The sequence below is a fragment of the Littorina saxatilis genome, linkage group LG12 (assembly GCF_037325665.1).
Source record: "Littorina saxatilis isolate snail1 linkage group LG12, US_GU_Lsax_2.0, whole genome shotgun sequence".
In the NCBI taxonomy this organism is placed as follows: Eukaryota; Metazoa; Mollusca; class Gastropoda; order Littorinimorpha; family Littorinidae; genus Littorina; species Littorina saxatilis.
The window spans coordinates 6,839,679-6,867,543 of record NC_090256.1 but is presented as its reverse complement, the minus strand read 5'-3'; the positions used below and the strand labels follow the sequence as shown (position 1 = coordinate 6,867,543).

General features: G+C 42.7%; 1 protein-coding gene across 1 annotated transcript; it reads left to right on the top strand.

Moving 5' to 3' along the window:
• Positions 1 to 11,770: 11,770 nt before the first annotated feature.
• Positions 11,771 to 19,443, top strand: LOC138982252 (uncharacterized). The gene is made up of 3 exons (XM_070355489.1): positions 11,771 to 11,903; positions 13,950 to 14,766; positions 19,392 to 19,443. Exons 1-3 carry the CDS (start codon positions 11,771 to 11,773, stop codon positions 19,441 to 19,443), a joined length of 1,002 nt encoding a protein of 333 aa, XP_070211590.1.
• Positions 19,444 to 27,865: the final 8,422 nt, after the last annotated feature.

Sequence of the window (27,865 nt, the reverse complement as noted above, 5' to 3'; positions counted from 1 at the left end):
AATATTAACATTAGAATGTAAACATTCTGATGCAAAATCGTTAAAGGTTATAGGGTCACATTTTCCATGTAGTTTCTTATCGGGTGACCCAAAAAAAAGAGTACCCAAACAAAACGTCATAAATTGAACAAAAATAAAGCAATCTTCATAAAATTTATTTACACACACAAGTAGCCTCTGCATGATTTGCACAGAAAATGTAGCGTTCTAGCTTGTCATTCTACAGAACATGCTCCAAACGCCGCTGCAGGCAAACTTGAACTCGCCGCGCAAAGTTATCAATCACCCGCACACACTCCTGTTGCGAGATTCCGCGAATGGTTGAATTGTGATGGCTCTCTTGAGTTCTGTGATTGTCTGTGGGTTGTTCCTGTAGATGTTGTCTTTCAGGAACCCCCAAAGATAGAAATCGCGCTGACCGAAGTGTCTCTGGAACTGTACTTGCACATCTCTGTATGATTTTGTGCGAAAATAGGTCTCTATGCAAAACGTCCGTTGATCATTAGTATAGTTCATTGTGAGAACAGCTTTTATTTCATCCAACCATGCAGTGGATTAGCTTGACTCACCTCAAAAAGAAAGAAAAAAAGTTAAAATTGACAAAGTTATTCAATTTTGTTTGGGTACTCTTTTTTTTGGGTCACCCTGTATAATGTTTAAAAACATTGGTCCAAAACGGGTTTTCCATTCTCTGCATCAAAACATTTGCAAATTCCTCTCCTCTCATATTAATTGTTGTAACAGATGGACATGCTTTAAACAATAATCTTGATATTAATCCAGTAAGACCATCAACTCTTTTTAACCAAACAATTTTTAGAGATGACAGAAAACTTTTCACGTCAACCATCTTTAATCCTCCATCTTCATAGGGTTGGGTGACCGTAGTTCTTTTAATTTTATCTCTTTTTCCATCCCAAACCTTTTTTCTTGCTATACATTTTCGAAACACCCCCAAACGTCAAAGAAAAGAGTTTGTTTTTGCTTTGTCTGGTTATTCCCCAATAGCATCTGCGCCCTAAAAAAAAGAGTCTGGGATTTTAAATTCCCCAGTGGAGATTATTTTTGAACTTTTTGTCAGCCCGAGGAATAAGGGTAACAAGGTATCGTTATTCAGACACCACTTCTAGCTCCAAGACTGTGTTTTATAGGTCAATAAAAACAAGGTTGCTTCTGTTTTTCTTAGTCTTCTTTGTCTTGAACCGTACACCTTTTTTAAATTGTGCATAGTTTGTAATCTTTTAGATTTTCAACGCACCTTTTCGACCTGCACTCCCTTCCCTTCCATACATATCAACGCAGATAAACAACAACAAACAAAAAACGAACAAGAGACACACATTAAACAAGCTGAAAGTTTAGAAACTGACCCACATGGTTATTTTAGAAACTGGTTTCTAAATTTATCAGCCCTTTTACGGATGCTTCTAGGCCTTCACAAGCATTGCATGTGTTTCAAATCAGAACTGTATACTGAACCTCGGCTTCCGAAAGACAGCATTTCGAGCGCCAAAAGCGGAACCAAAGTACGTGACTGACAGTCATGCATTCACACTAGTGTGTATCCTCAACAGTCACAGAACGAGGAAAACAAAAAAATGTGGACAGGCCAAGTAACCAGATTTGTATTTGTTGGTGAAAAATACTCTTCTTCTTCTTCGTGCATGGGCTTAGACTCCCACGTTCACTCATGTTTTTAGCACGAGTGGATTTTTACGAAAAAATACGAAATTCATTTCATTTATCGTTACACTAGCAGGGATGTATTTTGGTGTCGACTGTCAGCAAAACACTTCTTTCCCATTGTCAACAACGTTCACGCAATAGACGATGTCCGGAAATAACTCTGTCGGGTGTGTATGGATTGTGAAAGAGTGAATACTCTTGTTTAAAGTGAGTTAAACTTCCCCACGTGACATTAATGTAGGCCAGTCCCTAGCGAGGGGTGTGTCTGAAACACGTGGACAAGGAGCACGTGACATTAATGTAGGCCAGTCCCTAGCGAGGGGTGTGTCTGAAACACGTGGACAAGGAGCACGTGACATTAATGTGGGCCAGTCCCTAGTTAGGGGTGTGTCTGAAACACGTGGACAAGGAGCACGTGACATTAATGTAGGCCAGTCCCTAGCGAGGGGTGTGTCTGAAACACGTGGACAAGGAGCACGTGACATTAATGTGGGCCAGTCCCTAGCGAGGGGTGTGTCTGAAACACGTGGACAAGGAGCACGTGACATTAATGTAGGCCAGTCCCTAGCGAGGGGTGTGTCTGAAACACGTGGACAAGGAGCACGTGACATTAATGTAGGCCAGTCCCTAGCGAGGGGTGTGTCTGAAACACGTGGACAAGGAGCACGTGCAGAACGCTTGCTTTACTAAAAACAAGTATATTCAATCTGTCACAACATATCAAACCAAGACAGCGTTGTTTCCGGAATTTGTCTATTCCTGCAAATCTGCCGATCTTTTTTTCACGATGGAGGAAACGTGACATTAAGTACTGCATTAAGCTTACACAATTTAACAAAACTGTTATGACAAGTTCGGCTCATGTGCCGAAGAAATGAATCTTAGCAACATCACCACATAGATTTAGCCATCTGTCCTCCCACACATCCATCCACGCACGTTTCTCTGTGGGCAGGTCGTCGTGTACACAGTGGCTTATCTCAACATTGAAGTAGTGTGCTGTATTGGCAATGCAATAAGTCCTCAAAGCCATCAGAAAGAAGGGTGGGGGTGGGAGAGAGGGTCAGATACATTCTGCACTATGCTGGCCGACTGCTCGCAATAACAACCGGCCTGTGGGTTCGAACCCCGGCCGGGTCATACCTAAGACTTTAAACTTGGCAATCTAGTGGCTGCTCCGCCTGGCGTCTGACATTATGGGGTTAGTGCTAGGACTGGTTGGTCCGGTGTCAGAATAATGTGACTGGGTGAGACATGAAGCCTGTGCTGCGACTTCTGTCTTGTGTGTGGCGCACGTTATAATTATGTCAAAGCAGAACCGCCCTGATATGGCCCTTCGTGGTCGGCTGGGACCGGCCTTGATGTCGTGTAGTGAACGGACTTTTTGTCACACTGATCGGTCAATGACCGAGAGCAGAAGCCCAACCCTAACCCTAACCTCTGAGGGCCTCAGCTGGACTCAAACCGATGAGCACGGGTAGAGACTGCAAAATACACAGGTCTCTGGCGAGGTCAGATGAGGTCAGGGCAAGGAGGGGGGGGGGGGGGTCACCACTGATAGCAACGTCATGGTGGATCGCGCAAGCAATGGGGGAATTTCCCAACTCGTTAATGCCTGGCTGGTTGTTGTCAAAGGCATGTGACACCGGATAGGTGAAAGCTATGGTGGGTCGGTGAGCTGTTCTGCATTAGTGTACTCTAGCGGTTGTAAAATACAAACCAGAAAAGACATCTAAGAGAAAAAAAAGAAGAAGAAAAGATTAGTACAGGATACTTTACTGGCTACTCGGTGAGTGAACACACCCCTAACTTCAACCCCCTCCGACACACACACACACACACACACACACACACACACACACACACGGTGTCAAATGCCTGTGGTTTTTGGTGAAGATTGTAAAATCTCTAACATGATTCTGCAGATGGACACAAGATGTGGTTACGAAATACCCAGCAATAATTCACTCTGCAAAGAAAACAGCCAGGCGGTTGGCAAAAGTGAGTGCAGTTGAGTGAGTGTGGTTGGATTACGACTTTGTGTCTTTCTTTGTTTTCAATGTTACTGACTCGAAGAAAAGTGTGCGCATGCTGGTGAGTCAGTGTTTGTTTTTTTTGTTTTTTTTTTTGACCTCAGTTGCATGCAAGGCTGCTTCAACCCATCTTTTTTGCCTCTTTCTTTTTTTCTTTTTTTTTCTTTCTTTTTTTGGCGGTGAGCATATCCTTCTTCATTGGTCTTTTTTTTCGATGAAATTTTAATTTTGTTTTCTTTTACATTACAGGTTACATGAGTCAGTGGGGTTGTCAGAAGCGGGTTCGCTCGATCTGACAATCTGGAGGGTTAGAATGAAATGAGTTTCCAAGTATCTGCATATATATCACAAATTGTCATTGTTTGCCTTAATGTCCTCCTGTCCCCAGTGTGCACGTGCTAGGATCACAGATAACATTGTCTCTTGAACATGTCTTCGTTCTAGTGCGAGTCATCTTGAAATTATACCATCACAAATCTGTCGGAAGTTTGATCATGCGCTGTTGGCATCCTTCCGATTGTACACATACCAAGAATCAACAGGCCAGGCTGTCTGCTTTCTTTGCGGAGTGGTAATTCTTGTCGAAATAATGTTCGTGAAACTACACCAATGTGGGAACTCCTGCTTCAGCAAATGTACAGGGTTTTGCGTGAAGCGTTTATCCGGCGTTGCTTAGTTCAAAAGGTGCATTTAGTACAAGCTGGCTCTTTTCTGCAACTAGTTTCCACAAATTCAAGCAATCATGTAAACGCACACACACACACACACTTACACACACACATAAACACACACACACACACACATACACACACTTACACATACTTACACACACACACACTCATACACATACACACACACACACACACACACACACACACACACACACACACACACACACGCACACAAACACACACACACACACACACACACACACACACACACACACACACACACACACACACACACATATACATACACACAAAGTCACCTTCAACGGAATTGAAAACAAGCAACCACTACCCATTGCATATAGCATAATCATAAAAATAGCCTAACACAGATAAAAGCGTCCATAATAAAATATGTGCTCCGGTAGACAAGATCGTCCCACAAATCTACACCCAGTGACTGCACTTTCGTGATCACCAAACAAACAATTGTCATCTTTTGCATAAATAACTCATACTTTCTTCAGTAGCATATGTGCTTGAAACTTGTAACAGCGCATACCAAAAACAAACATAACAAGAAATTCCTCCGAGGTAGGAAAAACACCCCCGTTGGTCAAAGGGAAATAACCATTCTCACTGCCACCAACTGAGAAGGTTATTTCCCTTTGACCATTAATATGTCCCTCTATAAGTCCTTGTAGAATCTTAATCCACCAATAACTCCCTAACCGTGTGTTCGACTGGTCCCAATTTTTGTAAGGACCGTCTCAGGAATGTATAGAACCTGTTCACCAAGTTTGGTGACGATCGGTCCGTTCATTCTTGAGATCTATATGCGAACACAGACACACAAACACACAAACAAACACATCGACCGAATCCTATACACACCCCTATACTGGGGGTGTAAAAACATCGCAGTTTAACCTGGAACATTCTGGCGTGACAGAAAAGACTTTACAACCACGGTGAAATATTATTTCTTTCGCGATGGCGGTCTTCCATGGGAATATTAGGTTACTTGTCCCCTAAACAAGTGCCCTTGTGTGTGTGTGTGTGTGTGTGTGTGTGTGTGTGTGTGTGTGTGATATGTGTGTGTGTGTGAGTGTGTGTGTGAGTTTTTTGTACGTGTGTGTTCGTGTGTGTGTGTGTGCGTGTGTGCGTGTGTATGTGTGTGTGTACGTGCGTGCGTGCGTGCGTGCGTGCGTGTGTGCGAGCGTGCGTGTGTGTGTGTACGGGCGTTTGTGCGTACGCGTGATTGTGCACATGTGTTCCTATCGTTTATCCTTTTGTCTGTTGTCACGTTTTCAAAAGTTTCAAATATCCGTAGTTGACAGGCTTGATCTCTGTTTTTCCCTTGACAGATCAAAACAAGCCTTGCCACTGTTGACACAAATCAACAGTATTGGCCTGGTAGAAGCCTGTCCAATGCCGACGGACTGTCAGTCTTGACAAAATCTTGACAAAATGTCTGCTCTTGTGTAGAAAATCTACTATATAATACTGGTAGGATTTTCGGTGGTTTTTCGATTCCTGTCACCAAACCGCGCGGATTTGTGCCTTCTCCTTCGGTTGCTATGCCAACGTGACCCAGGAAATCGATTCCGCTAGGTCCCGACTTCCAATTTTGTCCACGAACAAAGTTTGAAGAGGTTTGTCTCGCAAATTTGAGCAGAGAACAGTGAACTTTGACCTGAACTTTGACATCGCGGCGAAAGAGATCTGTGATTGGTTCTTCTTCAACTTTCGGTTCGACTAAACACGCGACCGCACCTCAGACGAACCTAGCTGTGTGTTTTATTTCTCTACCCCAGACGAACCTAAAATAATAAGAAGATAGATAGATCTGTTTATCTGTTAATGGAACTCCAAAATATTCCATAGATTTGTTTACTAAATAGTTCGAAACATTATCACCTGATAAGTCGCCGTATAACCTTATAGGTTCCAGCGACTAAATATTTTCCCCCGGTTCAACCATAGACATGTACGTCATCATGATCTCCCCTTAATGTGACCGTTATTTTGGCTGTCTTAGTGAAATGGTAAGATATATCTCTATGTTTTTTACATGTAAGTGTTCGGAAAAAATACAGTTATAGCAGCTATGTACAAAAATAAGCAGCATATGCTCTTTTCGCCAAAGTAAAGTCCTTTTTTCTTCTGGTTTCTTATATGTGTCACAGCACACCGCAAGCTTTTAGGCGAATAGCAAGTGAGTGGTATATATATATCATCAATTTTATAGAAGATAACGGTGTAAAATACTTACCATGTTCATGTCCGTTATACGTTTTCAATATTCCATATGTGTCATTTAATTGTGTGTTGCTTGATGCCATGTATGTATGTGTGTGTGTGTGTGTACATGACTTTAAATAAGCATGGATGGATGTGTGCACTCGATTGTGTGTGTGAACCATGTATATATTTTCTGTTGTCAATGTTGTCAATTACATATGTTATACTATGCGTTTGAATCATTAAGTATTTTAGACGTCATACTTTTTTTCGTATCTTCACGATGGCTTTTTACCCGTTTAAATTTTAATGCTTCCAACTTTCAAAGCGCTGCACGGCTGGGAAGAGATGCGCACTTTTATCACTGTTGTTCATGTAGACGTAATCATGGATTCATGCAAACGTCATACCTGCTGTATTTTATTTTGTTTGTTTGTATAGTCGCGTGCGGTCGCGCAGTCTTTTTGGTCAGTTCCGATTACCTCCCATTGATGCGAAAACCTATATGACTGTTTTTTGTTATTTTTCTCTCTGTTAATTCACCAGTGGCTATGTAACATGTGTTATACCTTATAGGTTCCAGCGACTAAATATTTTTCCCCGGTGCAACCATAGACATGTACGTCATCATGATCTCCCCTTAATTTGACCGTTATTTTGGCTGTCTTAGTGAAATGGTAAGATATATCTCTATGTTTTTTACATGTAAGTGTTCGGAAAAAATACAGTTATAGCAGTTATGTACAAAAATAAGCAGCATATGCTCTTTTCGCCAAAGTAAAGTCCTTTTTTCTTCTGGTTTCTTATATGTGTCACAGCACACCGCAAGCTTTTAGGCGAATAGCAAGTGAGTGGTATATATATATCATCAATTTTATAGTAGGTAACGGTGTAAATTACTTGCCATGGTCATGTCCATTATACGTTTTCCATATTCCATATGTGTCATTTAATTGTGTGTTGCTTGATGCCATGTATGTATGTATGTGTGTGTGTGTGTACATGACTTTAAATAAGCATGGATGGATGTGTGCACTCGATTGTGTGTGTGAACCATGTATATATTTTCTGTTGTCAATGTTGTCAATTACATATGTTATACTATGCGTTTGAATCATTAAGTATTTTAGACGTCATACTTTTTTTCGTATCTTCACGATGGCTTTTTACCCGTTTAAATTTTAATGCTTCCAACTTTCAAAGCGCTGCACGGCTGGGAAGAGATGCGCACTTTTATCACTGTTGTTCATGTAGACGTAATCATGGATTCATGCAAACGTCATACCTGCTGTATTTTATTTTGTTTGTTTGTATAGTCGCGTGCGGTCGCGCAGTCTTTTTGGTCAGTTCCGATTACCTCCCATTGATGCGAAAACCTATATGACTGTTTTTTGTTATTTTTCTCTCTGTTAATTCACCAGTGGCTATGTAACATGTGTTACAGAATTGCACCGGTGTAAGGGTTAACATTTTATTTTTCACCAAGAGAATATAATTCATTATATGCGGTGTGCATGCCGATGTGGCATGCAGTCACCTACTTTTGTTGTAATTACGTTTGCTCAAGCCATTGCACGATGTAAAAAGAAGTAAACCGTGTTTTTATTGTGTCACTTTGTTGTGACCCGTTTTGTGGAGCGTTAATATTTTTACGTGAGATTCACGTGCTCCTTGTTCAGTTGTTGTGACCTGGTTTTGGTCGGAGTGTCACAAACTGCGTCGTTTAGTTCTAGAACACCGTGAGATTCACGTGCTCTTTTCCGTGTTTTGATTTTGAGGTGAGCCCTGCGAATCTGCGTTGCAAGTTTTAGAATACGTGTGACTCACGTGTTTTTAGCTTTGTGATGTCAGCTAGTTCCTTGGTCTTCTTTCTGTTAAATATACCGTTTTAAGTTTTGGGCATGCACGGAGTGCGTGATCGGTTACTGATTGGTTGTAAAATAGTAGTTTCACCCGATTCTGTCTTAGGAATGTTGTTGGTTGGTCAATCCGGTGACCTTTGACTTTTGAATAACTATTCCATGTTAGGTTTTTGTTTCCATAAATACCGCTGCTTGACTCCTGTCTCGTCAGTCGATCTGAGGGTTTTAGGAAGCGTTTGGTTTTGATGTAAACGTATGAAGGTTATCAAGTGAACCAACGGAGTGTTTCTTATGTTTTAACGTCAACGTAATGTTCTTGGAGACAGTTGTTTCTCAAGTGTGAATCGTTTTGTGCCCTTCGTTTGTGAGGCAACACGTTTTTGGTACTGCTGGTCAACCCACACAGCGCATAAGGTAATTTTGTTGTTACTTGTTTGTGTTGTGTTTTGGTCGCCATTTTGTAATTACTTTGTGAGTTGTTTATGTATAACGTGAGTTGAAAGTCTGACTTGTTGTAGTGTTTCTTTATTGTGTGTTCAACTGTTCTAGTGTTGTGAACGTACAGCAATGTTTTGTAGACGCTAGAAAGTCGCTAATGTTTATAATGATAACTTGTGTTTTCTGTGGTTAACGAAGTTCGAAGTGAAACGTTTTCTCCGACTTTTTCAGCCTTACGTTAAAAGAATTTAGGTAAAAGAAGCTTGCGGTCTGTGGTGATCGTTTGTAAACGGGCTTATTTCTTGTAACGTTATTGAGGGAAAGTGGATGAGTAAATATCTTGTTTGTGACTTTGATTAACGCAGGAACGTTGTCGTTAGACTTTTTTGGTATGACAGTTTGCTTTGTATTCCTGGCCTGATGAGTCAACGTTTTGTATTTTTCTGAAACTAGCCATTTTGGTTTTAAACGTATGTATGCTAAGTTTCTTGAGTATTCTTAGTGCTTATGGTATTGTTGAACGTACGGAACGTAATTCTTTATTGTTGTTGAACGTACAGAACGTAACTCTTTATTGTTGTTGAAGGACTAACCAACGAGTGTTTGGTAATTGTAACTTTCGTGTCTGTTTGTCTTCGCCTGTCTTGTGATTGTTTATTTTTCTTGTATTTACTTCTCGTGTCTTGTTAATGCATTTTAATACCTTTTGCCATGTCTAATAATTTGTTTTCTTTTCTCTTTTTCTTTCTGTTCATAAGTTTTTTACCGCAATACGTGGTACTGTAACGATATATATACATTACTGATCCCTAGTGTCAGATGTAAAATAATAAACCAGTACTTTTGCGCGTTATCGCTTGTAACCTGTGTTTGTCATTTCGTATGAACAATATGTAGTACCAGCCTCGCTCACGAAGGCGCGCACAGTAAAAAACTTTAGTTGCTGTCGTCCAGTAAAAAACTTAGCTGCTGACGCCCAGTGAAAGAACTTTAGCTAAAGTAAACAAACTTAGCTGAAGTCCAGCCAAGTGAATGTAAAGAACTGTTGTTATTGATGCTCAATGAACGTAAACGTAGCTGTTGATAACCAGCAAAAGACTTTATTGTTACCTGTCACTGTGTTAGTGAACCATAGTTCGACATAGATCAACTTGTCGGTTAGAGATCTTCCTACTCCGTATCCGGCGCATTTTTTGTGACTTTTGTGTATTATCCCAAACGACCCTCAGATCGATTCATTTTACTTTTTAAACAGATAAACCTTATGTAGGTTTTTAGTGCTTTTGAATAAGCGAACATTGTAATGGAGGAGATTCCAGCAGATAAACCATTGGAAGCTTCAGGTTATGACATTAACGGCGATGAAGATGAACATTCTCAAAGGCCTAGGCGTGACATTAAGCCTACTGAAAAAGGTAGAGATTACCAGATTGAGATCAAAACTAGAAACTTTGCAAGACAACGAACACTCTTGGAACGAGCAATCGGTGAGGTAGTAACAGAGCTTAACCAAGAAACTCCTAATCAAGAGTCGTTAACCAGTCAGAAACAAATTGTTTTGAGCATGTACAAGGATCTTGGTGACATAGAGAAAGGTCTTCGTAGTATTGGTAGCGGTGAAACCATTCAGGAAAGTTGGGATGATGTTCAGAGAACAGTTCAGAACATTATGTTTGACATTGATCGAGCTCTTGACAGACAATCGACTAGCGTGCAGGTGACTAAGAAGCCTACTTCCAGGCATAGCAGTGTTACACCTAGCGTTGGGTCATCCACCCACAAGTCAGCCAGTGTTAAGACTGCCAGCCATAAAGCAGCTAGCATTACGTCAGCCATCCACAAGTCAGCTAGCCACAAGTCAGGTATCAGGAGATCAGGTAGCCAAGTAGCTTCTCGCGCCGAGTCTCTCCGCTCTAAAAGTGTTAGCTCTGAAGACACTAAATTGGCTCTTAAACTAGAGGCTGCATCCCTGGCCATAAAAGTGGAAGGTGACGCAATAAAGGAAGCTCAGTTTAGTGAACTGGATCTCTTACAACAACAATATGCTGAGAGAACAGCAGCTAGGCAGACTGAGGACGCAGCTAGGCAGGCCGAAGAAGCAGCTAGGCAGGCTAAGGAAGCTGAGAGAACAGCAGCTAGACAGGCCGAAGACGCAGCTGAAGCAGCTCTTGAAGATATTAAACAGAAAAAGGCTTTGAGACAAATTCAGTCCACCGAATTGAAAATTAGCTTAAGAGAACAACAAGCTATGTTACAAGTATTGGAACAAGGTGAATCCGTTCAGCAGGATCTCCCTGATCTACCGTCAGTTGATTTGTTGAACACTAGGTTCCACCCTCGTCCTTTCGTTCCCTTGTATAGTCTTGTAGCCCCTCCTCTAAACAATGAACAAACAGCGATAGGAATAGGGACAGGTGCTGCCGTCATTGCTGACCAAGGGACACACCAGCCAGCCTTGGACGCCGCGTCTGTTCCTGTCTGCCAAGCTGCCGTCATTGCTGATCAAAGGACACACCAGCCAGCCATGGACTTCACGTCTGTTCCTGTCTGCCAAGCCGCCAGCACCCGTGACATCTCTACTGTCAACGCTGCTGTCACCAACTTCGTCGCAGGAACCACAACGACTGAGCCACGACAGCACGCGTTACCTGTCGTGGACCTCGTCGTTGGAGTCAGCGCCTCTACAAGCGCCGCTACTACCAACAACGCCACCTACGAGGCGTACGGACCTCAACGTAGAGAGGATGTCAACGCCCCCCATCACGCCGGAACGAGCGCTCCTTTCGTCCGTCAGGAGCCCTTCACACCCAACTACACGACGGCTGCAACTACATCCTCCATGCGGCCTACAGCGCTGCTGACCACACTGCAGCACCCTCTCGGTGCGTACGCTGGTCAGCCGCCTCTGCACAACGTTGGACACTCAACGACAAGCGTCACAGGCTCTCGCCCGCCTGATCTCGACCACACAGGTTGGTCCTATCACCTACCAGAGACAAGGGAAGGTGATGAGACGCAAGAACGACACACCTACTTCCCAGAAGAACGTCACCAACGCATGGACCACAGACGTTTTCAAGTTACCCCACCCTGTTTCCCCTATGATACCCACCTACATCCCAAACCAGAGCCTTTCGTGCCCACATTCCTGGACCCACATCAGACCACCCCCAAAGTTATTTGGGGAAACGAAAACGCAAGGCCCCCTGCGTACATGAACTTTGACAAGGAATGTCATGCAGATCGTCCATTTGTCTCCTACCCCCCGTCTGCGTACTACCAACGTCCACTTGCTACTCCTGCCAAGCAGGACACTCCTATGGACTCTCTCGCCAAAACCCTATCAGACGCTCTGATGATCAACCGTTTGCCGATGCAGGAGCCGTGCATTTTTGTTGGTGACCCTCTCCAATATCCAATTTGGAGGTCGTCGTTTTCGTTCCTCATCGAGAGACAGAACATAACCAGCAGTGAGAAGTTATTGTATCTGCAACGGTACATCGGAGGTCAAGCAAAGGAGGCCGTGACCGGCTTCTTTCTGCTGAGAGAAGGTGATGCCTACGAGAGAGCCATGGAAGTGCTGGAAAATCGGTTCGGCAACTCATACGTCGTTTCGCAAGCTTTCCGGACCAAGCTGGACGAATGGACCCCAGTCAAAAGCAAGGATCCCAAGGGACTCAGAAGTCTGGCCGATTTCTTGCAGCAATGTTCCGTTGCTGCCCAGGAAGTTGGTGGACTGAGCATCCTGGATGATGCCCAGTACCTACGGAAGATCGTCGGAAAGCTCCCAGACTGGATGAGTCACAGATGGTCTAGAACAGTTGCTCGAACTAAGGTTGAAAAGAAGAGGTATCCTCTGTTCAATGAACTCGTGTCGTTCGTTACTCTCGAAGCAGACATTTCTAACGACCCTGTTTTCGGCCTGACAAGTGCATCGGGTACACCAAGAAAGTTCACAACGAACTTGTCAACCCTGACAGAGGATGTCACCGCATGTCTGCACTGTCAACTTCCGGACCATGACGCTGGGACATGTAAGGAACTCATAGTGAAGCCTCTGGTTGAGATACGAGATTTTCTGTTCAAGAACCGTATCTGCTACGGATGTCTCAGAAGTAAGGATCACCAGAGCCGTCAATGTATGCAGAAACAGACGTGCAAGAAGTGCAAGAAGGCTCATCCCACTTGTCTTCATGATGACAATTTCAAGTATCAGAACAGTATGAGTGAAAACAAAGGGGCGAGTGAACACAAGAACAATTACCGTACCTCTGCTGCTGACGTTCAAGAGCCACTGTCATCGTCGACCCCTACGGTGTCTGCTCTTAAGGCCAGCGAGGAAAACAGCATCGGTTTCACGTCTATGATCGTTCCCGTTCTCGTTTCCAGTGACTCTAACCCCAACGTAGAAGTGCTGACGTACGCACTACTGGACACTATGTCCAACGCCACTTTTGTAGTGCAGTCAGTGGCTGAAGAAGTTAAAGCCAAATCGCAGCCGACTACACTCAGGGTCTCCACACTGACTGAGGACAATGCTGTGGTCTCCGGCAGGAAGTACTCTGGATTGCGTGTCCGCTCTCCTACCTCCTGTGAGTTTGTCAGGCTCCCTTCTGCCATCTCACGACCTTATCTGACCGTTGACCCCACTCATATCCCCACCTCAGAGACTGTCAAAGCTTACCCACATCTCCAACACCTGTCTCCTAAACTGCCCCCCTTGTACCCTGACTGCGAAGCAGGCCTCCTCATTGGCTACGACTGCGCTGAAGCCCTCATGCCCCTAAACGTTGTCCAAGGACTGCCATTCGCAGTAGAGACTAAGTTAGGTTGGAGCATCGTCGGCAAGGCACCGCATTCCGTCGCCTTTGATGGCATAGCCTCGTCCATGCGCGTCATCGTCAAGCCAGGATCGAGGGAAGAAGAACGTGTAGCTCACGTCTACAAGGTACAGGTGGACGAAGTCTCGTGTACTGACCCATTACATGTTATGGAAAGAGACTTTGCAAGTGACTCAGGATCCATGTCCCAGGACGATGTAAAGTTTGCGAAGATCGTGAAGGAAAACGTGAAGATCAACGAAGCTGGTCACTACGAGATGCCCTTACCATTTCGACCAGAGAAACCGTCCCTCCCCGACAACAGAGGTGCCGCAGTCAAGCATCTGAAGGGCCTGAAACGCCAGAAAAAACAAGGGTACCGTGATGACTGCGTCAAGTTCATGACATTAATCTTGTACGGGCTGATCGTGACGTATTTTGCCTCTAGGGCAATCCACATTGAAACCCTGGATGACATGTCAAGTGATTCCTTCATCAACGCCCTACGCATTGTTGTCTCCATGCGAGGAAACATATCACGCATTCGGTGTGACAAAGGAACGAACTTTGTAGGTGCATGCAATGAGTTCAAACTGGCATGGAAAGAGATGGACTCTGAACGACTGACATCAAAGATGCTGGAAAGCAAATGTGAGTTCAGGTTCAACCCCCCTGCAGCTAGTCACATGGGTGGCGTTTGGGAGCGTCAGATCCGAACGATACGCAGCATCCTGAATGGTCTTCTCAGAAGATCAGGCCAGCGTCTCACTACCTCATCACTTCGTACGTTCCTATACGAGGTGATGGCCATCGTGAACAGTCGACCACTGTCTGTCGAGTCATTGGAATCGGCAGATGGACCACGCCCTTTGACCCCCAACCACGTCCTTACCATGAAGTCAGGTGCCATCCTTCCGCCCCCTGGTGTGTTTGAAGATCCAGACCTGTACGCCAGGAAACGTTGGCGCTGTGTCCAGCGGATGGCAGACGAATTCTGGCTGCTATGGAAGAGCCAGTACCTTTCACTTTTGCAGAAACGTCGTGTCTGGCAACGTCCCCAGGCAAACGTACAGGTGGGAGATGTTGTTGTCTTGCATGACCAGAACTTGTGCAGATCAGAGTGGTGCATGGCTCGTGTAGTCGAAGTGATGCCGGGATCTGATGGACTGGTCATACGAGTGAAAGTGCATGTTGGAACAAAGGCTCTAGACAATCACGGCCGTCCCACTGGTGATAGTCGCATATTAGAGCGACCTATTCACAAAATGACTGTGTTAGTAGATCGTGAAAATCACAAAGACAAAGCTGTGTAAGCGAACTGAAAGAACATTGAACTTTGGAGTGTTTTTCCAATTTGACAGTTGTAGATTGTTGCAGTTTGTTTTTATACCAGATGATGTAACGGACATTTATGTTTTAAGTGGTGCGTTTTCTTTATGCCGTCGAGTAAATGACCAGTGGCATTTAGTTGAAACGAGATGTGTTGAAACACTGAAAGTGATTGAACCGTAATATTGTTGTGTAAATGTTTTGCAACACAATGATTTTGAGTTCTAAATTTGAAATGTCTAAATCTGCGTCGTTATTCTTTTGATATAAGGAATATGTTTGTACAAAGGTTTTTGAAGTAAATTATATTAATATAATTTCCGGTGGGAGTGTGCATGCCGATGTGGCATGCAGTCACCTACTTTTGTTGTAATTACGTTTGCTCAAGCCATTGCACGATGTAAAAAGAAGTAAACCGTGTTTTTATTGTGTCACTTTGTTGTGACCCGTTTTGTGGAGCGTTAATATTTTTACGTGAGATTCACGTGCTCCTTGTTCAGTTGTTGTGACCTGGTTTTGGTCGGAGTGTCACAAACTGCGTCGTTTAGTTCTAGAACACCGTGAGATTCACGTGCTCTTTTCCGTGTTTTGATTTTGAGGTGAGCCCTGCGAATCTGCGTTGCAAGTTTTAGAATACGTGTGACTCACGTGTTTTTAGCTTTGTGATGTCAGCTAGTTCCTTGGTCTTCTTTCTGTTAAATATACCGTTTTAAGTTTTGGGCATGCACGGAGTGCGTGATCGGTTACTGATTGGTTGTAAAATAGTAGTTTCACCCGATTCTGTCTTAGGAATGTTGTTGGTTGGTCAATCCGGTGACCTTTGACTTTTGAATAACTATTCCATGTTAGGTTTTTGTTTCCATAAATACCGCTGCTTGACTCCTGTCTCGTCAGTCGATCTGAGGGTTTTAGGAAGCGTTTGGTTTTGATGTAAACGTATGAAGGTTATCAAGTGAACCAACGGAGTGTTTCTTATGTTTTAACGACAACGTAATGTTCTTGGAGACAGTTGTTTCTCAAGTGTGAATCGTTTTGTGCCCTTCGTTTGTGAGGCAACACGTTTTTGGTACTGCTGGTCAACCCACACAGCGCATAAGGTAATTTTGTTGTTACTTGTTTGTGTTGTGTTTTGGTCGCCATTTTGTAATTACTTTGTGAGTTGTTTATGTATAACGTGAGTTGAAAGTCTGACTTGTTGTAGTGTTTCTTTATTGTGTGTTCAACTGTTCTAGTGTTGTGAACGTACAGCAATGTTTTGTAGACGCTAGAAAGTCGCTAATGTTTATAATGATAACTTGTGTTTTCTGTGGTTAACGAAGTTCGAAGTGAAACGTTTTCTCCGACTTTTTCAGCCTTACGTTAAAAGAATTTAGGTAAAAGAAGCTTGCGGTCTGTGGTGATCGTTTGTAAACGGGCTTATTTCTTGTAACGTTATTGAGGGAAAGTGGATGAGTAAATATCTTGTTTGTGACTTTGATTAACGCAGGAACGTTGTCGTTAGACTTTTTTGGTATGACAGTTTGCTTTGTATTCCTGGCCTGATGAGTCAACGTTTTGTATTTTTCTGAAACTAGCCATTTTGGTTTTAAACGTATGTATGCTAAGTTTCTTGAGTATTCTTAGTGCTTATGGTATTGTTGAACGTACGGAACGTAATTCTTTATTGTTGTTGAACGTACAGAACGTAACTCTTTATTGTTGTTGAAGGACTAACCAACGAGTGTTTGGTAATTGTAACTTTCGTGTCTGTTTGTCTTCGCCTGTCTTGTGATTGTTTATTTTTCTTGTATTTACTTCTCGTGTCTTGTTAATGCATTTTAATACCTTTTGCCATGTCTAATAATTTGTTTTCTTTTCTCTTTTTCTTTCTGTTCATAAGTTTTTTACCGCAATACGTGGTACTGTAACGATATATATACATTACTGATCCCTAGTGTCAGATGTAAAATAATAAACCAGTACTTTTGCGCGTTATCGCTTGTAACCTGTGTTTGTCATTTCGTATGAACAATATGTAGTACCAGCCTCGCTCACGAAGGCGCGCACATGCGGGATAATGTGCGGGGGGGGGGGGAGGGGTGCAAACAACATTTTCACAAGCACATAACCAACAAAATGACATCGCATGCGCAGCACACAAAGTGCGTAGCACGGGTACCACTAGTTGAATATACTGTTGGAGAAAACATTTATATCACTACCTTGTGGAAATCATATGTGACCCTCCACCACGAAATGAGTCGCATGCCACCTCGCGCGGTTCTGCGCTAGGCTGGCAAGAAGTCCGGAGAGTGTCTGGTAACAGTGTGAGGGTCACCTTAGTCACAGGCTTATAACTCAAACAGTTTTCGCTCTTTTCTAAAACGGTTTTCACCACTGGATAGAGCATAAGAAACTCTTTAGGAAAATGTAAAGATATGAAAATCATGCAAAGGTGACATGCGACTCATTCCGTGGTGAAGGGTCACAAATCTGGTTGGTCCACTGTGTGAGGTGCTGTTAACTTCATCTCAAAGCGTTTCTCGAGATGAAAAGCAGTTTGAAATCCGGCAACGCCCCTGTTGTAATGGCCTTGAACTTTAACGCGATTCTACTGATCAGTTGGATTTTACAGCCTCGTGTATACTACTGCTGACTGGACTGACTGATTCGCTGAGTGTCATGTCCCAATTAAAGATCTGACATCCGTTGAAAGCATCAAAACAACGTTAACGCGAACGAGTTTAAACGAGTAGCTGCTGACAATCGCGAATGTTGAAGATGCAACTTCATTTCAGTGTAAACAATCATGTAAACAGCCACGGATCTTTATTTTTATTTATTTTTTATTTTTTTTTAGAGAATTAGAGCATCCTTTCACCTGAGCACTTACCCACAACCAATAGCCTGGCTGCCTTCTGTGCAGATAGGGATGTTTTGCTGAACTCATTTCTCACAATTGCATTGGTGTCAGTTAAAAAACTATTTCTGTAAGAAATAAAATCCCACTCTGTAGACAAATCAGGCATGTTGTCGTGTATCTACTAACAAGTTGTTGTTTTATTTCAATCATGTAAACGTCTGGACAGATTGATTGTGACTTGCTCGCCGGCATCTTGCAAGTGAGTCACGTTTCGTCAACGATTTGTAGATAATTGTATTATTTGTATCATACGTGTTTGTCTGTCTGTTTGCTTAAAAGATCACTGGGTCGACGAACTGTAAATGTAACGGTTTGTTTCGTCAGTAATTAAACGTTCCAATTACCCACCATTCTTGTTTCTTGATTCAGATTAACGGTGGTTTACACGATAGACTATACGGGGAGCAAGCTAGGTATCTTTACAGGGAATGTTTCCATGGACACTAGAGTCGGTCACCCGGCTTGACCTCATCCATTACCGTGCAGTATAAGTGTACGCGTTTTGTGTTCTACCCTGTGTCTCGCGCTACAAAGGACGGTTTGTGTTAATGGTCGATTTCTAAGTTGAAATCACAGGCGTTTGAATCTCTTCGAGACACCTAACTTGTCTCTACTCGCTCTCGCCTCAAGTACTTATAAGAACTAATCTGTTAGGACCCGTTGAGTAGACGCAAAGATCCTTGTTGACACTACAGTGGCACCTGTGAGTTAAGAACAACAAGTGAATTAGAACTTTACTTCATTCGCTTGTGATATAACATATTGAATATTGTTCATGTGGGTTTCATTTCTTCCTGAATATGTCAACGTGGCCTGTCAATACATTTATTGCAAGCGGCAGAAAACAAAAACATTGGGACCAATGATAAGGGTCCCTTCATTGCGGGGGCTGTGTTCATGAGAGGGATTATTTTACTTTGTCAATAGACGGAGGAAAAAAAGGTAGTGGTCTATTTTGGGAGGTGTCCTCTCAGCAAAGTGGGCGGACATTAGAGGGACTGCTATAGAACACAGACAAACGCGTCATCTATTCATTGAGCGGCCGATGTCATGACTGTGTTTTTTTGTTTTGTTTGTTTGCTGAAAGGTTAAACGTGAGGTCGTAATTCAATCGTATACATTTATTGTATGCATTAATTTTTAATGATCAAACATACTTCTCAATCCAAAACTCTCCCCTGAGGAAGACTGTTTCGAATAATACAAATTCATACACTCTCAATTGGCGTAGAGTTTCAGACAAATTTAATATTCAGATATCCTCTGTCTTCCCCGAAAAATAAAAAAATGAAAGTACGTTGAAGAAAATTTGAGTCGCGAAGAAAACGGCCCAAGACGAAAGCTTTTAAAGAAAGTAGAGCCCCTTAGCTTCAGAATTTTAAAAAACAATCCGTCATTATGCACTACAGAGGACTGGTGTCTGGTGATGGAGAGAAGGACAATTCGCAGTGTGAGGAATGAGGAGAAAACTATTCCTTTCCTGTGAGAGGTCTCCGCATTAAGCTGCCAAGCTTATACTGCTCTGTCTGCACTTCTGGGGCATTAACATGATTGTCATTGTGATCCTTTTATCTGCTATGCCTCCGTCGGTGTGTCTTTTGAGCATTTTATGCAACTTTTGTGATGTTAATGATTATTGTGATGGTGCTGGATGTCTGTATGGATTTTCCGTGCGTGTATTCAGCACTCTTGTTCTTTATGTTGGTGGTTGTGGTGGCGATGATGTTAATTGCATCTGATTCTGTTGTACTCCGTTTCCTCTGCACCCGCATTTTCAAAGATAGTCACCCACACAGTAAAAGCTCCAATGCAAACCTCAAAGATAGTTCACCTGAGGAGCCATTTTGCAGTCACCCACTCTTGATATGACTATGTCAGCAAAACTAACTCTATTGCCCAACATATCTGTCGTTTCTTTGCTTGGGAGACACGCACAAAATGACACGCGATGCCATTATTTGTTTTAAAACGTCTTCTCGAACTTTGTTTCGCTCTTGACTTGAGACATTTCAATTTATGAGAGAGGGTCGAGAAGAGCTAATACCCCCATTCCACACATCCGTTCCAGCTTCCGTTCCCTGCCGTCCTGAGGACGGCTGCCACAATAATGAGACGCTGCACAAACGGCCGTTTTTGGCATCTTTGAGCATCGTCTGACCGTACTGGCAGCCGTCCTCGGGAACGGAAGCTATAACGGATGTTTGGAATGCGGGTATGACTTGTGTTGTTGAGCCGTTGTCATGTCTCATAGAACGTACTGCCCGTGCTGCTGTTCACACAGTGATGGCCAGAATCAGACTGAAAAAGGCGTTCGCTGCAGTACAGTACAAGTAATTTGAAGCTTTCTTTTTGTCGTCTTCCTGCGAGTAATTAAGCTGTCATTCTGTCGTTTGCTGCAGTGCCCTGCCAAGTCATGCGAGCATCTGCCTCTTCCTGTCCCTGTCCGTCCTCATAACGCTAATGGCTCGCATGGTGCTGGAAAGATGCTTCCCGCAGGCAAGGCCTCATACGGGCCGTTTGGTAGGTCAGTTAGTACCAGTAGTCAGTGATCTACAGCCGGATCTGTCACGCGTTTTCCCTAAAGATCGTGACCCGGTCAAAGCAAGCTGTTAAGGATGAGCCAATCAGTGAAAGATCAAGTGAAACCACTGGGGCTCTCAAACGCGTCAGTCATTGCTTTTGCAAACTGCCGGCGTAATCGTGGAATATTCTACAGTGGGTCATAATCGTGGAATATTCTACAGTGGGTCATAAGTAAGCGATCCGATAAAATGCGCTTTGCCATTATATCATGAAATAATTTCCGAGGTAAATGAATTGTTAAAAATGCGAGCAAATGTTATTGCCATCCGGCCTTTCGCGTGTGTACTTGCAAAAATACACCCGTGCGCAAAGGCGAAACAAGTCCGTCTGTAGTCGGTGGTCTAGCCTGCTTTCTTTTCTTGACCTATTTTCTTTTTCTCTGAAAAACTTCTTCTTCTTCTTCTTCTTCGTTCGTGGGCTGAAACTCCCACGTACACTCGTGTTTTTGCACGAGTGGAATTTTACGTGTATGACCGTTTTTACCCCGCCATTTAGGCAGCCATACGCCGCTTTCGGAGGAAGCATGCTGGGTATTTTCGTGTTTCTATAACCCACCGAACTCTGACATGGATTACAGGATCTTTTACGTGCGCACTTGGTCTTGTGCTTGCGTGTACACACGAAGGGGGATAAGCCACTAGCAGGTCTGCACATAAGTTGACCTGGGAGATCGGAAAAATCTCCACACTTAACCCACCAGGCGGCCGCGGCCGGGATTCGAACCCTCGACCTTCCGATTAGGAGGCCGACGTCTTACCACCCCGCCACAGCGTCCGTCGACTGAAGAACAATAATGAGGAAAAACGGATTTACATGTAATCTAACTATTCGCAGCCTCCCATCAATTACTGAACACAGAGGGAGCAAACCAACCAAGGAATTATCACAGCTAACCGCGAAGTAATTCTAAAATCGTAGAAACTGTCTATACTTATTATATCATCTGGTAATCTGGTCGGAAAACAATTAAGCTTGTTAAAACGACCCTTTGCGTACCCAGCGACACATTGACAAGTAGGCAACTCTTTTTCTGTAAGCTCTGTTCATTATATTATTACCTTATTATTTCGAACATAGTTTTGCGAGGATCAATAGTTCGGAAAGGATAAAGTCCGAAGAGAGCAAGAGAAAGAGAGAGAGAGAGGGGGGGGGGGCGAGAGAGGGACAGAGAGAGATAGAGGGGGCGGGACAGCCAATCAGAGCTCAGAAATTGTGTTCCAAGACAATTGGTAAGTGTGTTTTACAAGAGAGAGAGAGAGAGAGAGAGAGAGAGAGAGAGAGAGAGAGAGAGAGAGAGAGGGGGGGATACAGACAGATAGAGAGACAGGCAAATCAAAGAGAGGAAAAGAGAAAGAGATAGTGAGAAGAGAGACTGAGACCGGAGAGGGGTGGGGGTGGTGGGTAGATAAGAGGATTGTGTCATCTCTTGCAGTATTACATTTGTACTGGGAGAATCTCGGATCAGCCAAAAGTTTGGAAATGAGTTCGACAAACAAACTGATTTCAACTCTGATCTGATGACTGGGTCACGTGTGCACTCCGTCACCGTCACATTATATCGATAGACACCAAATTAAAACTTAGAAATGGACACAATCCTTGCTTCTATTTTCTACTAGCTGAAACAAGGAACTAGTGTTACACTTTGAAGCTAACAGGTTTGGGCTTTCAAAACGCATTCGCGAGAATTTATTTGTATATATTTATTCAAAATCAATTAACTATTTCACTGTTACTGATAGGTTTATACGTTAAATGTAATCGCAAACTTGATGGTCAGTGTTTTATTGACGGTGTTGTTATATGTTATTGGTATGTGATATTCACGAAGAAAGCCGTTGCACGAAATTGATAACAGCAAAACAAAGCAAAACAAAACCAAAACAAAACACGCTTTGCGCGTTAAAACACAAAACACACATATGCTCGTATGCTCGCGCGCACTCACACACTCACACGCAAACAAACATACACACAGACACACACACAAACACACAAACAAACACACACACACACACACACACACACATACACACACACACACACACATACACACACATATAAAATAGATATGTATAAAATATCAGAAGTTGTGAAAGAAACAATTGAAAGTCAGAAGAGACTTTCTTCTGAGATTTGTTAATATATATATATTTATATACACACTCACAAACACACACATACACACACACACACACACACACACACACACACACACACACACAAGCACACACAAACACGCTCACACACACACACACACACACACACACACACACACACACACACACACACACACACACACACACACACACATCTTTGGTTCCCAACGAACTCACTTTCCTACTAGGTTACCAAGTGCAGTGACAGCGACGTCTACGTATAAAGACCAGTGTCTGAGATAGAAGAATCAGGAAGTCTCATCAAACACCAAACATAACACTTCTGACACAAAGAGCAAAAGGACAGCAAGGGACACAATTTTTGACGAAGATGGCAAGACACAAATCTCCATTAAGCCTGAGTAATGTTCCTCCAGCTATGTAGATGAGATGAGTTTGTTTTTGTGCATAATCGAGCGACACCGAATGACTAAACGCCTTATGTCTGTAGATAATTATATGATATGGTCTATTTAAAAATGTATCACATTTGATATATAATATATTCCCACGATTCGCATCACATAAATAACACAAATGCACGTAAAGTTACAATTTTTAAACGGTATTAGTTGATCCACGTGTGATGTTACATTGGCCAGTGAACCTCCTTTTTACATTAATCAAGTTTTGACTCAATGTTTTAACATAGACGGGGAAATCGAGACGAGGGTCTGGGTGTGTGTGTGTGTGTGTGCGTGTGTGTGTGTGTGGGTGCGTGTTATATGGGTGTGTATGTGTGTGTGTGTGTATGTGTCTGTGTGTGTGTATGTGTGGAGCGATTCCGAGAAAACCACTAGACCGATCTTCATGAGTCTTCACATGGAAATTCCTGGGTTCGATATCCCCAGAACTTTTTTTCATTTTTTTGATAACTATCTTTGATGACGTCATATCCGACTTTTAATGAAAGTTGAGGCCGCACTGTCACACCCTCATTTTTCAACCAAATTGATTGAAATTTTGGTCAAGCGATCTTCGACGACGTCCGGACTATGGGATTGCATTTCAGCTCGGAAGCTTAACAATTAGTTTGCTAATTAAAGTTGTCATTAAAATCGAATTTTCAGTTACAGATTTAACAATGATCGCATTGAAATCCTCATCTTCTCCTGAATTCAGAAATATATAGATATGTCATGTTTACTCTAATAATGTGCTCAGACGGGAAGAAAATAGGTCCAGTAAGTACTTCGGTCGCTTGCTTCGTGGAGACGAGGGTGATCGACCCGCCTCGGTCTGCAGGTTAGCCGATACTATCTGAAGGTAGTCTCGGCGATGACTGTTTTGGGGGTTATTGGTCTTTATAGTTTGTTAACGATTGACTAAATGTTTGTATATATCGCTTCACGCGACTTGTTGTAATTTGACCGACATCACATTTCTTCCAGAGATGACCAAGAACCAAACATCAAAGGTCACTGACAGTGTGCCTTCCTTCCTTCCTTCCTTCATTCCTTCCTTCCTTCATTCCTTCCTTCCTTCCTTCTTCCCTCTTTCCTGTCTTTCATTCTTCTTCCTGTACGTTTCTCTGGCACAAGCAAGGAAAAAAACGTTATTTCAGTTTTTGTTTGATGACTTGATTTTGTAACTTAAGGCTTATTGGGGCCATAGCCCCCAAAAATAGAAATTTCATAATTCCATTATTTCTTTTCAAAAAACCGTCTTATCCCAGTGAAATAGTGCAAGTTAAGTACATGTATCATACGAGAGCCGGTCCATCCTTGTTAAGTTTGCTAAATAAGTACTTAGCGTGACTGTTCTCCCTCATGGGTTTATGCTGTCACGTCGAATGCTGGCGTCAGTCTTCATGGATTCTGACATCATCATTGTCATAATCATCCTACGCTCATAGTCGCAGTCAAAACTTCTTGCTGGGGGTTTTGACGTCCGTTAAATTGCCAGTAGCTGTTGCATGGACTCTTTCGTTGTGAGTGTCAGGATGAAGGTGCCACAGACAATGGGCGGTTCTGGTGAGGTTCTGCCCCTTCTTTTTTTCAGGCGGAACCTCGCGGCAAGATCACACGAGAAAGGAAAAACACGTGCATTGGTCCCAGATAGCAGGTCGCTTTGTTAACAGTTCGTGTGTAAGTCGTGCATTTTATACGGTAAAAAGACAATGGTAACAGGCGGAACCTCGCGGCAAGATCACAGGAGTTGTCTCGCGTTATCGCCCCAGAAGCGCTCATTTTGTTGTGACGTACAGTGAGAGGGAGGATATAAATGTATACAGACACTGTTTCTTTTTCGAAAAGTAATGCAGGCGGGTGATTTTTAACAGGTTTGTTTCCTCCAGATTTCATGTATTCAATTTTGGTTGAGTGTTTACCGTTGAATAGAGGACAATTAACCCCCAACCACAAAGTGAAGCTTATCCGCAAGATAAAATGTGGACCAGCAGAGCAAAACTGTTTCAATTTCCGGACTTTCCCCTATTCTACAACTGTTATACAGGCAGAAATTAATATGTAAAGCGCATTGAGCATATATATGATTATGCGCTATAGCAAATGTCCATTATTATTATTATTTAAGTTATTGAGACATCCCAGTGCACTAAGGGATTTATAGAGCAAATCGAGAAAATTCATTATTGAACGAAGCGCATAGCGCTGAGTTCAATAATTATTTTCGAGATTTGCTCTATAAATCCCTTAGTGCACTGGGATTGTTTCAATAACGATATTGTCAGTACCGCCATAGAAAAAAGAAGATTCCAAACGCACATTTTGCAATGCGCATTTGAATAGGCATAACTGTGTGGTCAGGTCGTGTACAGAAAAGATCTACTTTTGTGTGGGGTGTCTCAAGTGTGTCGTGCTTTCGTCACACGCATTTTAATTTCTGTTGGTAAATTCCAGTGTAGCGTTAATCTGAACAGTGATGATCTTTCAGAGAGACCTCATTTGAACTCGGAGAAAGGCTCTTCATTATTTGCGATTCGAAACCTCCAGTCGAGCTTCGACGGATTGACTATGCGGAGTGACTCCCCTTGAATTGACTCAAAGCGGGACTCGACGGTTCGCACATTTTATTTTTCAAAACAAATGTGGCACATTTCTCGTGTTCTATCTTCGCTCATCGGGGAGTCTGATACTAAACATGAACGGTAAGAATGCTCTGAACCCTACACGTATTATATCCCCATCGTTTTTTCGTTCACATTTGCCCAACATGTTAATTTGCTGAGCGGGGTTAATGTCGTCTGCTAGGCTACCTGCCAACCTGGGCAATGGAACGACTGCAGTCTGCACTGAGTCTGTACGCATGAGGCAGGCTGCTAATACATCTTATATATGGTAAGAACGTTCTGAACCTTACACGTTTTCGATTACGATTGTTCTTGCTTTGAAATAATAATTCTGAAACCATTCATTTACTGAACTGATGTAGTCGTATTTCTGTGTTGTCTGCTACAGAGTCGATCGAGTCAGTCTTCCAAACTGGTCTAGCTGGTACGTTATCGGAATAACACTTGTGTTTTCTGTTAGCCGCTGGGAATTGTATACTAACTCATCATTTGGTAATGTGGATGATAAGCTACATGCCACTAACACGGCATATGAGAAGAATCTATGCAAGTCGGCGAAAATTAGATGAAACACAGCGGCTTCTATTTTTTTAGATCACTGGCACTGGCACAGGCACATGCAATCTGTCAGAAAAAAAACCACTTCTGCTTTAATTGAGAAGCAGGGAATTTATGGTCATTTGGTATTGTGGAGAATATAAGCTACATGTCATTAATTAATTCTGAGGATGAGAGCACAGTCTTGCTTAGGCAAAGGGCGCAAGAATACGCTCTGTGGAAAAGTTAGCGCACTCCAAGAGTGCGCTAACAGTTTTAGCGCATCGCCATTAGCCAATCAACTGGTTCACATCAGTCATGTGACACCAGTACTTACTGACAATTATTATTATTATTATTATTATTATTATTATTATTATTATTATTATTATTATTATTATTTAAGTTATTGAGACATCCCAGTGCACTAAGGGATTTATAGAGCAAATCGAGAAAATTCATTATTGAACGAAGCGCATAGCGCTGAGTTCAATAATTATTTTCGAGATTTGCTCTATAAATCCCTTAGTGCACTGGGATTGTTTCAATAACGATATTGTCGGTACCGCCAGAGAAAAAAGAAGATACAACACGCACATTTTGCTACGCGCATTTGAATAGGCATAACTGTGTGGTCAGGTCGTATAGAAGATCTACTTTTGTGTGGGCTGTCTCGTGTGTTGTGCTTTCATCACACGCAAACTCTTGTTTTAATTTCTGTTGGTAAATTCCAGTGTAGCGTTAAGCTAAACAGTGATGATCTTTCTCTCATTTGAACTCGGAGAAAGGACTGTGCTTTCAGTTATTTGCGGTTCGAAACCTTCATCGAGCTTCGACAGATTGACTGTGCAGAGTTGTGCCCCTTGCCAAGGTCGACGGAAAGCCCATTTTCAAAATAAACGTGGCATGTTTTTCGTGTGGTATCTTCCCTCATCGGGGAGTCTGGTACTAAATATGAACGGTAAGAATGCTCTGAACCCTACACGTATTATATCCCCATCGTTTTATCGTTCACATTTGCCTAACATGTTAATTGGCTGAGCGGGATTTATGTCGTCTGCTAGGCATTTCAAAAACAAAAATTGCTCGTCCCGTTGCACTGAGTCTGCACACATAAAGCAGGCTGGTAATAAGTCTTATATGTGGTAAGAACGTTCTAAACCCTACACGTTTTCGATTCCGATTGTTCTTGCCTTAAAATAAACGGAAAGCATTCATTTACTGAACAGATGCAGTCGTATTTCAGTGTAGTCTGCTACGTGCTGATCTAGCTGCGACGTTATCGGAATAACACTTGTGTTTTCTGTTAGCTGCTGGGAATTGTATACTAACTCATCATTTGGTAATGTGGATAATAAGGTACATGCCACCAACATGGCATAATTATGAGAGGAATCTTCGCAAGTCGAAACTGAAAAATTAGACACAGCGGGTTCTATTTTTAGATCAGTGCAACTGTGGGCGGCACAGGCGCATGCAATCTGTCAGAAAAAAACCCACTTCTGCTTTAATTGAAAAGCAGGACATTTATGGTCATAATCATTGGTATTGTGGAGAATATAAGCTACATGTC